The sequence below is a fragment of the Bison bison genome, unplaced genomic scaffold (genome assembly GCF_000754665.1).
Source record: "Bison bison bison isolate TAMUID 2011002044 unplaced genomic scaffold, Bison_UMD1.0 scf7180017864529, whole genome shotgun sequence".
Classification (NCBI taxonomy): domain Eukaryota; kingdom Metazoa; phylum Chordata; class Mammalia; order Artiodactyla; family Bovidae; genus Bison; species Bison bison.
The window spans coordinates 2,779,070-2,794,736 of record NW_011495079.1 but is presented as its reverse complement, the minus strand read 5'-3'; the positions used below and the strand labels follow the sequence as shown (position 1 = coordinate 2,794,736).

The 15,667-nt window shown below is 41.1% G+C and overlaps 2 protein-coding genes across 8 annotated transcripts in view; both read left to right on the top strand.

Moving 5' to 3' along the window:
• Positions 1–15,667, top strand: part of ANKS1B (ankyrin repeat and sterile alpha motif domain containing 1B) — a 1,164,394-nt gene that overhangs the window by 1,139,780 nt on the left and 8,947 nt on the right. The gene's annotated exons all lie outside the window — the stretch shown is intronic.
• On the top strand, positions 13,624–15,661 carry LOC104982242 (ADP-ribosyl cyclase/cyclic ADP-ribose hydrolase 1-like). Its single transcript, XM_010831579.1, has one exon. It carries the CDS (start codon positions 13,785–13,787, stop codon positions 14,619–14,621), a length of 837 nt encoding a protein of 278 aa, XP_010829881.1. The 5' UTR covers positions 13,624–13,784; the 3' UTR covers positions 14,622–15,661.

Here is a 15,667-nt window from a genome sequence, read left to right as displayed (position 1 = left end):
CCCAGCATCAGAGTCTTTTCCAATGAGTCAATTCTTCGCATGAGGTGGCCAAAGTACTGGAGTTTCAGCTTTAGCATCATTCCTTCCAAAGAACACCCAGGGCTGACCTCCTTCGGAATGGACTGGATCTCCTTGCAGTCCAAGGGACTCTCAAGAGTCTTCTCCAACACCACAGTTCAAAAGCATCAATTCTTCAGCGCTCAGCTTTCTTCACAGTCCAACTCTCACATCCATACATGACCACAGGAAAAACCATAGACTTGACTAGACGGACCTTTGTTGGCAAAGTAATGTCTCTGCTTTTGAATATGCTATCTAGGTTGGTCATAACTTTCCTTCCAAGGAGTAAACATCTTTTAATTTCATGGCTGCAGTCACCATCTGCAGCGATTTTGGAGCCCAGAAAAATAAAATCTGACACTGTTTCCACTGTTTCCCCATCTATTTCTGATCTTCATTTTCTGAATGTTGAGCTTTAAGCCAACTTTTTCACTCTCCTCTTTCACTTTCATCAAGAGGCTTTTGAGTTCCTCTTCACTTTCTGCCGTAAGGGTGGTGTCATCTGCATATCTGAGGTTATTGATATTTCTCCTGGCAATCTTGATTCCAGCTTGTGCTTCTTCCAGCCCAGCATTTCTCATGATGTACTCTGCATATAAGTTAAATAAGCAGGGTGACAATATACAGCCTTGATGTACTCCTTTTCCTATTTGGAAAGGGATGTAGTAGATTGTTGTTTAGTTACCAAGTCATGTCTGACTCTTTGAGAGCCCATTGACTACAGCACACCAGACTTCCCTACCTCTCACCAGCTCCGAGAGTTTGCCCAAGTTTATGTCCATTGAATCAGTGATGCAATCCAACCATCTCATCTTCTTTCACCCTCTTCTTCTGCCTTCAATCTTCCCAGGATAGGGGTCTTTTCCAGTGAGTCAGCTGTTCTCATCAGGTGGACAGAGTATTAGAGCTTCAGCATCGGTCCTTCCAATGAATATTCAGGACTGATTTCCTTTAGGATTGACTAACGTTTGATCTCCTTGCTGTCCAAGGGACTCTCAGGAGTCCTCTCCAGCACCACAGTTCACAAGCATCAATTCTTCAACACTCTGCATTCCTTGTGGTCCAGCTCTCACATCCATACATGACTACTGGAAAGAATACAGCCTTTGACTAAATGGCCCTTTGTTGGCAAAATGATGTCTTTGCTTTTTAACACACTGTCTAGATTTGTCATAGCTTTCCTGCTAAGAAGCAACCATCAACCATCTTCTAATTTCATGGCTGCAGTCACTGTCCACAGTGATTTTAGAGCCCAAGAGGAAATCTGTCACTGCTTCCATCTTTCCCCTTCCATTTACCATGAAGTGATGGGACCGGAAGCCATATCTTATTTTATTTAATATTGAGTTTTAGATGTAACAGACAGTTGCAGTCAAATCCTGTACCTGTGGCTGTGCCAGCCCCAAGCAGGGCGGGAGCACCCAGAGCAGGGGATTGAGTTTGAATGTTGAGTTTGCGTGAAAACACATAGTTCTCTTGGAGGCGCGACAATTCATTAATGCACTTTGGAAAGATGAGGTCAGGCATTAGACAGGCATCTGCCATAAGCAAAGAAAAACTCATTTTTATCAACTGACTTGTCCCTTTGAGAACAATTTTCAGAAGGGTTAAAATTTGGTAAGTGAAAAGGGTCTTAAATCTGGTGCCCCTTTTCAGAGGCATCACGAGTTGGTGAAGGGTTTACAGTAGCTTCCACTTGGAGCTTTTATTTTTGAAAAGTGGGGAGGAGTTGAAATCTAGCAAACTTCCCTCCTGCACACCCTTTCCCCAAATCTCTGCTGAGTGACACGACAGAGATGGGTCATGCTCCCCTCCTGCCCAGGCAGGCCAGCCCCCCTGGTGAAGGTGTGAGAGGCCTGCCATCCAGCCTCTGTGGGCTGTGGTTCCATGTGAATAGGTGATCACAGGGTGTGCATGCTGCAGAGAACCTGGAACTTTATGAGAAACCAAGTCCTGACTTACTGAGCTGGGGCCCAGCCTCCTTTCTGTCTTTCACTGAGCTGCTGACCCTCATGGACTCAGGGCAAGGCATGACTTTAAACCTTAGTAGATGCAGTGGAATGCTCTGCTACCTTTAAAAATCTGGTTCTTGAAGACCATTTAATGGCATGCAAAAACCATTCATGATTTAATGTTGCATGAAAAAGCAACTCGTGAAACTGCACATAAAGTATCATTCTAATTTTGTTTTTATAAATATTCATATGGCTTATAAAAGTAATCATGGATATATACAAATGTAAAATAAACCAAAATGTAGCAGTGGCTGTATCTCAGCAGTAAAATTTTTAAATTTCTTTATGTATTTTCAAAAATTTCTGCATAGACCCCTGTTCCATGTAGACAGAAATATTAATTTCATGACTTTTAGTTAGCTGGAATTAGCCCTAAAGAGGCTCTCTGTTTTATCCAGTTGCCATGTCAGCCCTGGACTAGATAGGCATTTTAGCAGGATGCCTAATACTTAATTTCTAAATGCTGAAGACCTGTGATTAAGCAGTGTTTGTTTCTATAAATGTGCGTGTGCTAAGTTGCTTCAGTGGTGTCTGATTCTTTGCAACTCTATGGACTGTAGCCCACCAGGCTCCTCTGTCCATGGGATTCCCCAGGCAAGAATACTGGAGTGGGTTGCCATGCCCTCCTCCAGAGGATTTTCCTGACCCAGGGATTGAACTCACATCTCTTAGGTCTCCTGCATTGGCAGGCAGGTTCTTTACCACTAGCGCCACCTGGGAAGTCCATTCTGCAAATATAAACTATCAAGATGAAATTTTCTGACTTTACTTGAGAGACTAACTAGGTAGAGCTAAGGAGATGTCAATGAATTCTGTGAACATGCCCAGAATATTTTCAGTTATTTTTGCCTCAAGACGTGGGTGAAGCAAGTTGTAGATGAAGCCTACCCTGGGTCTTAAAAAAACAAATCACAGAAGATACAGCTGAAGGAGAAATGTGGCTTCTTTCTGGAGACCTTGAACAGACAAATATTGTAAAACACTTTCCTTTGTCTTTTGGCCCAAAGGGCATCACCTGCATTGGTTCAGTATTTGTTCACCCAGGTCTGCCTGTGGGAAAGAAGACAGAATTGGCTCTGGCCATCCCGTTACCCTTATCTTACCCTTGGGGGCAAGTCCCCTTATCTTAGGGACCTTCCAGGAAGCTTGAGCACCTGCTATGTTCTGAGCCCTAGAGATGCAGTCAAATGAGAGCAGAGCCCTCAAGGAACTCAGCTGGCCGGGGAGTTGGACCTATAAAAAGAAAATCCTAATAAATGCCACACGGTCAGTGGCGCTGTGCCCAGGGCACTTTGAAGGCACCTGGCTCAGGCCTGAGGGCTGGGGAGGGTGATTCAGGGCACCCTCCCAGAAGATAGATAGATAGATAGATAGATAGATAGATAGATATATCCCAGAAGATATAATGGTCCAGGTGATTCCGCAGGATGAGCAGTAAACTCCCCAGGCAAAGGGAGAGGTAGCAAAAGGGCACATTGCCAGAATAAAAGCCATCTGATAACACACAAAAACCCTAGCCATTTAGGATGTTTTGGGGTGATAGTTGCCGTGGTGAAACCCGGGCCCCCGGGCATTGCATCTCTGTGCACTGGCTGGTGGATTGATGAGACCTGCAGTCCAGCCTTTGGTAAAATGCTGTTGTTTAAACGTGGGATCAACTGTACATACATTTCTAAACTCAGTCCATCATTGGTTGGGTAAGACAGCAGCTTCTAATCAGAGAATCCTGGAGCTCCCAGGTGGAGAAGGAGCTAAATGTCACCAGGACCAGACCCCCTTCCTAGTGCCATCTCCTCAGCGGCAGTGATGGTGCAGAGGCAGGCAGCCCAGGGCACACGCAGCCCAGACAGGAGATCCAGGCAGAGGCTCCTCTTTACGCCCCAAGTTTCTTGGCCCCACCTGGGGTTTCCTTGCACAGACGGAGCCCTCTTTTCCTCACATGTCATTTGCACCCTCTTCAAGTGGGGATGGCCTCTGCTGACCTCAGGAATTGCCTCTGCTGGCTCCTGGGAGCCAAATACTCGGCCCTGTAGATTTCTGAGACTCTGGACTACAATTATTAGTTCCTTCCATTTTAGTCACTAAAATGCAGTGGGACTTTTTAATGCTGATGGGAAGGTGCCCATGGACAGATTAGAATGGTCCACTTGTACACAGCAGCCTCCCAGCCTGAGCCAGCAGAGCCCTCTCCCTTTATGATGTCCCCTCTCCCCTCAGCACACTTCCTTTTCTGTCACTTTCACCAGATGATGTGGGAACTCATGTCTGATGTACCTGGTTATTCACTTTTCAGTAAAGAGTTAAACAAAATAAGCTCTCAAGTAAATGTTTAAGTGAATAAACATCCACCATTTATACTATGTCTCCTTTCATAAAGGACTTAAGGCAGTGTACATGGATGTATGCTGTACAGGTATCTTATCTGAAAATAGATAATACATGGATCAGAAGTAGAGAAAATACCCACTAAAAGGAAGATCAAGACCCAGGGGAAAGTTTAAACATCAGCATAACAGACTGCAGAATTCTACATAGTCTTTAGAAATGAGCCAAAGATTTGGCTCTGAGCTTCCTGGAAGTCAAGGTAAATAGGAAAACACAATCGTCATGTGCTTGATATTTCTTTGTTGATTATACCTCATCTTCTCAGAAGACAAGACTTCAATGAAACTGATGTCTGAAAGAACTTTTTTTTAATCGAAGCATTGTTGATTTACGATGTTTCAGGTGTACAGCAAAGTGATTCAGTTATACAGATTGAACTTGCGTCTCCTGCATTAGCGGGTGGATTGTTTACTGCTAGTGCCACCTGGGTAGCCCATATATGTGTGTGTGTGTGTATACAGACACACACACATATATATATATATCCTTTTTCAGTTTCTTTTCCATTATAAATTCAATATAGTTCCCTGTGCTATATGGTATAAGTCCTTGTTATTTATTTTACATATAGTAGTGTGTATCTGTTAATCCCAAATTACTAATTTATCCCCTCCAGTCCCCCTTTGGCAACCATATGTTTGTTTTCTATGTCTGTGAGTCCATTTCTGTTTTGTAAACAAGTTCTTTGGATCATTTTGTTAGAGTTCACATATAAGTGATATCATATGATAGTTGTCTTTGTCTGACTTCACTTAGTATGATCATCTCCAAGTCCATCCATCTTGCTGAAAATGGCATTATTCATTCAAAAATGAATTATTTCATTCATTATTTTATGGCTAATAGTCCTGTGAGGGTGTGTGTGTACGAGTGCCACATCTTTATTCATTCATCAATGAACATTAGGTTGCTTCCATGTCTTGGCTACTGTAATAGCACTGCTTTGAACATTGGGGTGCATGTATCTGCAAATTAGAGTTCCTGTCTTTTCTGGATACATGGCCAAGAATGGGATTGCTGGGTCATATGGTACCTCTATTTTTAGTTTTTTTTATTTTAAGGAAACTCCATATTGTTCTTCACAGCAGCAGCACCAATTTACATTCTCACTAACAGTGTGGAAGGGTTCCTTTTTCTACACATCCTCTCTGGCATTTATTTGTGGACTTTTTGATGACAGCCATTCTGACCAGTGTGCGGTGGTACATCATTGTAGTTTAGATTTGCATTTCTGTTAGCGATGCTGAGCATCTTTTAATGTGCCTGTTGACCATGTGTATATCATCTTTGGAGAAATGTCTATTTAAGTCTTCTGCCCATTTTTTGATTGGGTTCTTTGTGTGTATTTTGGAAATTAATGCCTTGTTGGTTGCATCATTTGCAAATATTTTCTCCCATTCTGTAGGTTGTCTTTTAGTCTTGTTTATGGTTTCATTTGCTATGCAAAGGCTTTTAAGTTTGATTAGGTTCAGTTTATTTTTTCTTTTGTTTCCATTACTCTAGAAGATGAATCCAAAAAATATATGTTGCTATAATTCATGTCAAAAAGTATTTTGCCTATATTTTCCTCTAGGAGTTTTATAGTATCTAGGAGTTTAGAGTATACTAGTCTTACATTTAGGTCTGTAATCCATTTTGAGTTCATTTTTGTATATGGTGTTAGAGAATGTTTTAATTTCTTTTTTTTTATATGTAGCTGCCCAGTTTTCCCAGCACCACTTATTAAAAAGACTGTCCTTTCTCCATTTTATATTCTCTTTTGTTGTAGATTAATTGACCGTAAGTGTGTGGATTTATTTCTGGACTCTATTCTGATGCGTTAATCTGTCTGTTTTTATACCAATACCACACTGTTTTGATTAGTGTAATTTTGTCATATAGTCTGAAGTCAGGGAGTCTGATTCCTCTAGCACGGTTGTTCTTTCTCACAATTGTTTCGGCTGTTTGGGGTGTTTTGTGTTTCCATACAAATTTAAATTTTCCCAGTTCTGTGAAAAGTGCCATTGGTAATTTGGTAGGTATTGCATTGAATCTATAGATTGCTTTGGGGGAGGTATGGTCATTTTAACAATATTGATTCTTCCAATCCAAGATCATGGTGTATCTTTCCATCTCTGTCATCTTTCATGTCTTTCATCAGCATCCCATAGTTTTCAGAGTACAGGTGTTTTGCCTCCTTAGGTTTATTCTTAGGTATTTTATTCTTTTTGATGTGATGGTGAAAGAACTTTTCTTCCTAGGTCTCCAAGAGAGGATATCATGTAATGGTGTCTTCACGAACATTCATATGCCAAATCTCCAAAACATAAGATGGTTCCTCAGAGGGTCCCTCAGTGCAAGTGGAGGCAGAACACCAGCAGATTCATGAAAGCAACAAGGCAGGGCAGCCTAGTGGCACAGAAGTCTTATCTAAAGTCAGATCTGGGTTTGAATCCTGGCTATTTCCCTTACTAGCTGTGTGAACTTGGCCAAGTTAATCTCACTAACCCTGAATTTCTCACACACAAAATGGAGATAAGTCCTCCTCTACACGGTGGTTGTGAGGGTTAGATAATCCACATCAGGCGTTTAGCTCATCTCTGGGATGTACTTGGCAAAGTCATGTGATAGTTGTTACTACTGCTTTATCATCTGTATGAGAGGAAGTAGAATGTAGTTCAAGTTCACAGGTGGTCTGATTTGGTGCAGGGATCAAAACTAGCACAGCTACAAAAGTGGATTGACTATGTGTCTGTAAGTTAATGTCCACATAGAACATTTTCCAGCTAGGTTTAATAGAAATTGAACAGAAGAGTTGACTTTTTGCTCTGGACTTGGAGTCAAGGTATTGGGGTTTCAGGTTAAAGGAAGAACTGAATATTCTAAAATTCAGCTGAGCAGATGCTAGAATTGACATCCAATGGAAAACTAAAGAGCTTAAATGAGACTTTTGACCAAATGGATGGCCAGTGCCACTGGTTCATGGGGGTGAGTCATGGAAACACCAAAAAACAGGGTCTGGATTTTGCCTGGAGAAGTTCCCAGCCCTCTCTGCCAAAGAACAGAGAGGCAGGTGATAGATATGAGCTAGATTTTCTCTTATTTTTAATTCTCAGATGCAAAAGCTTATTATTTTATGATTGTAAAATAATTCATTTTCATTTGAATGAAGTTCAAAACATACAAAGAAGTATAAAAAAACTGTCCTCAACACTCAATGATCTCAATAATCAATGATAACCATTTAATAACATTTTAATATATATCCATTTTCTATGCACATAGATACCATCTATGTTTGTATGTATACATAATTTTTTACTGAGTCTTTTAATCAGTCTTTTAAATGCCTCCATTTTCATCTTAAATGGCTGCCTAGTAGCCCCTGTGTAGATCTATGTAGTATATTTAATCAATTCCCTATTAAGCACATTTTTAACACTGTGATGAATATTCTTGTGAATATGCCATTGAACCCTTGAGCCCAAAAGATATTCAAACCCGGAGTTTCCAACACAGAAAAATCCTAGTGATGTGCCAATTAATAGAAAGTATTTACCTGGGTGGCCAGAATTTTTCCTAGGGGACAGACTACCTGTAGTCTACACAGCAGTTATTCTAACACCAAAGTGATGAGAGTGCCAGATGAGATGCAGGAGGTCGATGAGGGACACCTCTTTGTCTGTATCCTGAGCCCCCTCTCCCTGACATCATTCAGGGAGCAATTCTTGGACACCTGTTAGAGGCCAGGCACCAAGGACTCAGCCCTTGACATAAGGAAGTAGCTTGGTAATATCCATGGTGATTGACATTCAACTGCCAGTCCTGACTGCCTTAAGAAGCTCACAGTAAATACAGGCTGGCCTGCAGACCTCTCTAGTTTCCATAGAATAACAAAGTTTGCATCCTTAGATTATACTTAAAATCTATCCTTAAAATATGGTGGCCCTCTAATGTAATCCACAGATCAAAATCCTAGGGGGTGGAGAAGGGGAAGGCCTTTGGAGATTGTAATGTGCCCCCTGGGACAGGTGTCCCCATTGAATTGAGATTCCCTGCCTTCACCCCGAAGACACTCCGTTGGAGAGGAAGAGTTGCCTTTCATCCCTTACATCATCCCTCACCATGCAAGGGGCAGGGCCACCAGCTGAGAATCCCTGTGTTAACAGTTCACGTGAAATTGTAGAGAACACCCTCTGCCTAGAGAACACCTCCTGCCTGACGGGAGACACCCTCCAAACATGAGACCTTCACCCAGCCAAGATGCATCTATCACCCAGGAGCTTCTGGATTTAATGTTAAGATTTTTTCTTTTTTAGCAGTTTGAAGAGGTCTTCTATTTTTTAATCGAAGTACAGTTAATTTATAATGTTGTGTTAGTTTCTGGTGTACAACAAAACGATTCAGTTATACATATATTTTTTCATTATAGTTTATTATATTGAATATAGTTCCCTGTGCTCTACAGCATGTGCTTGTTGCTTATCTATTTTATATGTAGTAGTGTGACTCTGTTCATCCCAAATTCCTAATTTATTCCTCCCCCACTTTTCCCTCTTGGTGACCATAAGTTTGTCTTCTAGGTCTCTGAGTCTATCTCTGTTTGTAGATAAGTTCATTTGTATCATACTTTAGTCTCCACATATAAGTGATATCATGTGGTATTTGTCTTTCTCTGACTTATTTCTCATAGTAATCTCTAAGTCTATCACATTGCTGCAAGTGGAATTATTTCATTCTTTTTATGGCTGTGTAGTATTCCATTGTGTGTATGTGTGTATAATATACACACACACACTACATCTTAGAACCCAGGTCTCCTGCATTGCAGGCGATTCTTTACTGTCTGAGCCACCAGAGAAGCCATCTATATCTATATATATATAGAGAGAGAGGCATACCACATCTTTATCCATTCCTCTGTTGATATACACTTAGGTTGTTTCCATGTCTTGGCTGTTGTAAATAGTGCCACTATGAACATTGGGGTGCATGTTATCTTTTCAAATTACAGTTTTCTCCAGATATATGCCCAGCAGTGAGATTGTTGGATCATATGGTAACCCTGTTTTTAGTTTTTTAAGGAACCACCATACTGTTTTCCATAGTACCCACCAATTTACATTCCCACCAACAGTATAGAAGGTTCCCTTCCCCCACACCCTCTGCTGCATTTATTCCTTGTAGACTTTGAATGATGGCCATTCTGACCCTACCTCATTGTACGTAGTTTTAGTTTGTATTTCTCTAATAATTAGCAATGGTGAGCATCTTTTCATATGCCTAATGGCCATCTGTATGTATTCTTTAATGTCTATTTAGGTATGCAGAAGTCTTCTATTTAGAAAGGAAGTGAAAGTGTTAGTTGCTCGGTTATGTCCGATTCTTTGCAACCTCATGGACTGTAGCCTACCAGGCTCCTCTGTCCGTGGAATTCTCCAGGCAAGAATATGGAGTGGGTTGCAATTTCCCTCTCCACAGGATCTTCCCGAACCCAGGTGTCCCACATTGCAGGCAGATTCTTTACCATCTGAGCCAGTCTTAAGTATAATTCTAAGGTACAGTGGTCAAGAGCACAGCCTATAGGGACCACTGGATTTAAAGCCCAGCTCAGCCAGGTGCTGTCTTCGTGAACAAGTTATTTAACCTTCCTGAGCTTAATTCTCTGACATGCAAAACAGAGATGATAATGGCCCCACAGCTGTTTAATGTAACTTCCACAGGGTGGCTGTTAGGATTAAATGAGACAGTCCATGTGCAACATGGCACACAATGAATAATAAACGTTAATTGTCATTAGGGTAAATGTTATTATGAATGATTCTCAAGGTAATCCAGTAAGGTGCATACATCATGTGTTACTATCCCCATTTTGAGAGAAGAAAACCAGCTCAGAGCATACTCTTCCCAGTAGTCACCCCCCTCCCCCCCGACGCCAGCCCTGAAAGACACATGCAGTGACACAGGCTTCCTTCTTTCTTTGCGGTCTGTGTAAGGTAGACAGTACTCAAAGTCAATTGCTGTAATAAGTGTGATCTCAAAAAGAGAGTCACGCTGGAAAGGCCAAGGCAGGTATTTTCCAGTAAGCTAGGAGCTAGGGTCAGAGACAACCCGGTTATAGCATTTGAGGGATGGGAGGTAGTGAACATAAAACTAAATGAGTTTGGATTTATGCCCACGCGAAGTAGCAACCAGAGATGAAAGTGTGGTTGTCAGCTGGGGTTTGGGCCAGCATGTGAAGGGACACCCAGGTGCTTACTGTGACCCAACGGATCACAAGCATCAGCTAGCCTTCCCAAGGTCAGGGCTGGGGGTAGAGGCTCCGACCTCCTGGGACTGGATACTGTTATTTTTTAAATTTTACTGAAGTATAATTGATTTACAATGTTGCATTAATTTCTGCTATACAACAAAGTGATTCAGTTTATATTCTTTTTCATATTCTTTTGCATTATGGTTTATCACAAGATACTGAATATAGCTTCCTGTGCTATACAGTGCGTGCTTAGTTGCTCAGTCCTGTCTGACTCTTTGCAACCCCATGGGCTGCAGCCCGCCAGACTCCTCTGTCCATGGGGATTCTCCAAGCGAGGATACTAGAGTGGGTTGCCATGCCCTTCTCCAGGGGTTCTTCCCAGCCCAGGGATCAAACCCAGGTCTCCTACATTGCAGGCGGATTCTTAACCAGCTGAGCTAACAGGGAAGTCCGTGCTATACAGTAGGGCCTTGTTTATCCATTCTTTCTATAACAGTGTGCATCTGATAACCCCAAACTCCCCATCCTTCCCTCCCCTGTCCTCCTCCTCCTTGGCAACTACAAGTCTGTTTTCTCTGTGAGTCTATTTCTGTTTCATAGATATGTCCATTTGTGTCATATTTTAGATTCCACATTTAAATATTTTTCTTTCTGGATTCCTTCACTTAGTATGATAATCTCCAGGTCCATTCATATTGCTGCAAATGGCATTATTTCATTCTTTTTATGGCTGAGTAGTATTCCATTGTATATATGTATAGTATCTTCTTTATATATTCATCTGTCAGTGGACATTTAGGTTATTTTCATGTCTTGGCTATTGTGAATAGTGCTGTTATGAACACAGGGGTGCATGTATCTTTCTGAATTATGTATTTGTCTGGATATATGCACAAGAGTGGTATTGCTGGGTCATACAGTTCTATTTGTAGCTTTCTCAGTAACTTCCGTACTGTTTTCCATAGTGGCTATTCCAATTCACATTCCCACCAACAGCCATAGGAGGGTTCTCTTTTCTCCACACCTTCTCTAGCATTTATTTGTAGACTTTTTAATGACAGCCATTCTGATTTGTGTGAGGTGGTACCTAACTGTAGTTTTGATTTGCATTTCTTTAATAATTAGCAATGTTAAGCTTCTTTCATGTGCCTATTGGCCATCTGTACGTTGTCTTTGAGGAAATGTCTTTTTAGGTGTTCTGCCTACTTTTTGATTGGGCTTTTTTTTTTTTTTTTTTTTTCATTATTGAGTTGTATAAGATGTTTTTATATTCTGGAAGTCAAGTTGTATGGGTTGCATCATTTTGCAAATATTTTCTCCTGGTCTGTATGTTGTCTTTTCCTTTCGTTTATGGTTTCCTTTGCTCTGAAAAGCTTAGAAGTTTGATTAGGTCCTATTTGTTTATCTTTGCTTTTATTTCCATTGTCTTGAGAGACTGACCCAAGAAAACATTGATACAATTTATGTCAGAGAATGTTTTGCCTGTGTTCTCTTCTAGGAGTTTTATGGTGTCATGACCTATATTTTACTTCTCTAAGCCATTTTGAGTTTATTTTTGTGTATGATGTGAGAGTGTGTTCTAACTTCAGTGATTTGCATGCTGCTGTCCAACTTTCCCAACACTGCTTGCTGAAGATATTGTCTTCTCCCCATTGTATATTCTTGATTCTTTTGCTGTAGATTAACTGACTATAAGTATATGGGCTTATTTCTGGACTCTACTCTGTCCATTGATCCATATGTCTGTTTTTGTGCCAATACCACACTTTTGATTACTATAGCTTTGTAGTATTGCTTGAAGACTGGGAGAATTAGGTTTCCTGCTTTGGCAATCTTGAGTCTTTTATGGTTCCATATAAATTTGAGGATTATTCTAGTTTTGTGAAAAATGTCACAGGTAATTTGATAAGGATCACTTTAAATCTGTATATTGCTTTGGACAGTATGGCCATTTTAACAATATTAAATCTTCCAGCCCAAGAGCATGGGATATCTTTCCATGTCTTTGAATAGTCTTTGATTTCCTTTATTAACATTTTGTAGTTCTCAGCATATAAGTCTTTCACCTTCTTGGTGAGGTTTATTACTAAATACTTTTTGATGTAATGTTGAGATAGTTTATATTCCCTTTCTGATACTTCATTGTTAATGTAAAGAAATGCAATCCATTTCTGTATGTTACTCTTAACATCCTGCTACCTTGCTGAATTTATCAGTTCTAATAGTTTTGAGTGGAATCTTGGGTTTTCCGTGTATAGTATGCATATATAATATGTATCTGCATATAAAGACAATTTTGCCTTTTCCCTACCAATTTGGATACCTTTTATTTCTTTTCCAATTGCTCTGGCTAGGACTTACTAACTTGAATAGAAGAGGTGAGAGTGGGTATTCTTGAGATACCCAAGAATACCTGTTCCAGATCGTAGTAGGAAGGCTTTCAGCTTTTCACTATTATTATATGGATCATGGGTTTGTCATAGTTTTTATTATGTTGAGGTATATTCCCTCTATACCCACTTCCATAAGAGTTTTTATCATAAATGGATGTTGATGAATTTTATCAAATGCTCTTTCTGTATCTTTTGAGATGACCATATGGTTTTTATCTTTTGTTGATGTGGTGTATCACATTGATTAATTTGTGTATGTTGAACTTTCCAAGTGACCAACCATGCAGTGAATCCAACCTGGTCATGGTACATGAACTTTGTTTTGTTGGATTTGGCTTGCTAATTATGACTGTACTGTTCATCCCCACGTGCAGGTTGATGGTTCCTCTTCCTGCCACCTGAATGAGGTCTAGCCAGCCTTCCTTAGCATTGCATGGTATTCCAGTTATCTATTGCTGTTTATTTAGCAAACCACACCCAAAACTTAGTGCTATAAAACAACATCCATTTTATCAGCGATCGCCGCTGAGGGACTTCGAAGGAGGGGGGAGGAGTAGGAAAGGAAGCGAGAGAAAAGGCGAGCGAGCGCTAAAGGGGAAGTGCAGTTTGAGAAACGGGCTAGCGCTCTCCTCCCCGGCCGCTCAGACTCCAGCGGCCGCTTCTACAAATTGGTCCGGGAGACCCTCATCGGACCCCATGGCCGACTGCTGCACGCCGATAAAGAAGCTTTGCTGGTGCGTTCTTCTGTTCTTCCTGGTGGCGGGGATCACCGGGGGGGCGATCGGAATCTACAAGTGGCACTACTCCGGGCTCAACAGGTGGCACGGGGCAGGCAGCACCGCTGATTTTCAGAAAATCATCCAGGAGAGATGCGACACCTACACCCAGACGATCCGGCCGGGTTCCAGAAGCAGAAACTGCCAAGCGATCAGGCAGGCATTCATGAGTGCCTTCATTTCCAAGGATCCCTGCAAAGCCACAAAGGAAGACTACAACTCCCTGATCAACCTGGCACCTCCCACTGTGCCTTGTGGCCAGCAAGTCTTCTGGAGCAAAACGAAGGAGCTGGCTCATGAATACGTGAAAAGGCAGCGCCTGATGACTCTGGAGGACACGCTGCTGGGTTACCTTGCGGATGGCCTCAGCTGGTGTGGAGAGCCAGGCTCTTCTGATTTGAACATTTGGTCTTGTCCAGACTGGAAGAAAGACTGCAGAACCAACTATCTTTCTGTATTCTGGGAAGTGCTGTCTGAAAGGTTTGCAGAAAGTGCCTGTAATACAGTCCGGGTGGTGCTCAATGGATCGTTGGAGAACGCCTTTGATAGCATGAGCATATTTGGACGAGTGGAAGCCCCTAACTTAAGGCCACAGGTTGAACTAGAGGCTTGGCTGGTACATGACACTGGAAAACCTCCCAGTGACTCATGCTCTGGCTCCTCTATAAGGAAACTGAAGTCCATCTTAGATGGAAGAAATGTCAAATTTAGATGCATGGATAATCTCAGCCGTGACCAGTTTCTTCAAAGATCCTGAGGATTCATCTTGCAGATGGGTCAGTCAGCATGGCTGAGCCCTGGTAGTGCAGATCAACACACACGATTCAGGAGACATGCTGGTGGAAAGTTGGGACTTTGGGGGAAACTTTCGTCATAAAATTAACACCAGAGATGGAAACCTTTTCCTCCGGGATCTTAAAATAACTTATGCTATTGACATAGTTTTTATCTTGATCTAATAGTCAAGAAAAATTCAGTTCAGTTCAGTCGCTCAGTCATGTCTGACTCTTTGCAACCCCATGAATCACAGCACACCAATTACTGTATAAAGTTAGAGTAGAAATTTTATATAGTTTTTTATTTTATTTTTCATACGATTCTTTTATATTGCTAATATGTTGGTAACATCCTCTCTGTTGAAGAATGACCTCTCCAAACCTGTTGGCTGGTCAAGAAAAATAAATGCCCAGACTTTTCAGCAAAGGTCACATATCAAAATGAATGACGTTATGCCAAGATATATTTTTGTATCTTTCCTACAGATAAACTACAGATGCCGTGGTTATGGGTCATGTTACATTCTGTAGGGTGTAAGTTACTCCTGTGCTTGGTGTTTTATCTCTAATCCTTCCAACTACCCTGTGAGGTTGATATTACTATCCTCCATTTGTTAAATGAGAAGAATAAGTTCAGAAAGTTTATATAATTTCCTAAAAGTCATACATTTAGGTCAAGGTAGAGAATGAATTTGAACTCAACTTTATTTCAAAAATTCATGTGCTTGCCCTTTCTAGGCAGATAATACTAGATTGATAGTCCTTATGTTCTCTTCTAATGAATGTACGTGGGATTAAATTGAATACAATAGAATCTGAAACGTGATTTTTCTGGATGGCTTCGAAACAGGTACAGTTTTTCATCCTCTCCCTTGCTTCTCCTCATCTCCGTGTCTTATGCAGGAGTCAGTTAAAATGTATTTATTTGTTCTTGATGCTGACAGTTTATTTCTCACTGGAATTTTACTTGATTAGTCTTGCTTGGGAATGATCATTTTTACTACTCTTAAAGAACCAACATTTAACT

Bases quoted from the DNA above. Each gene is read 5' to 3' on its own strand.
- LOC104982242 (XM_010831579.1), top strand. From the start codon at position 13,785: ATGGCCGACTGCTGCACGCCGATAAAGAAGCTTTGCTGGTGCGTTCTT.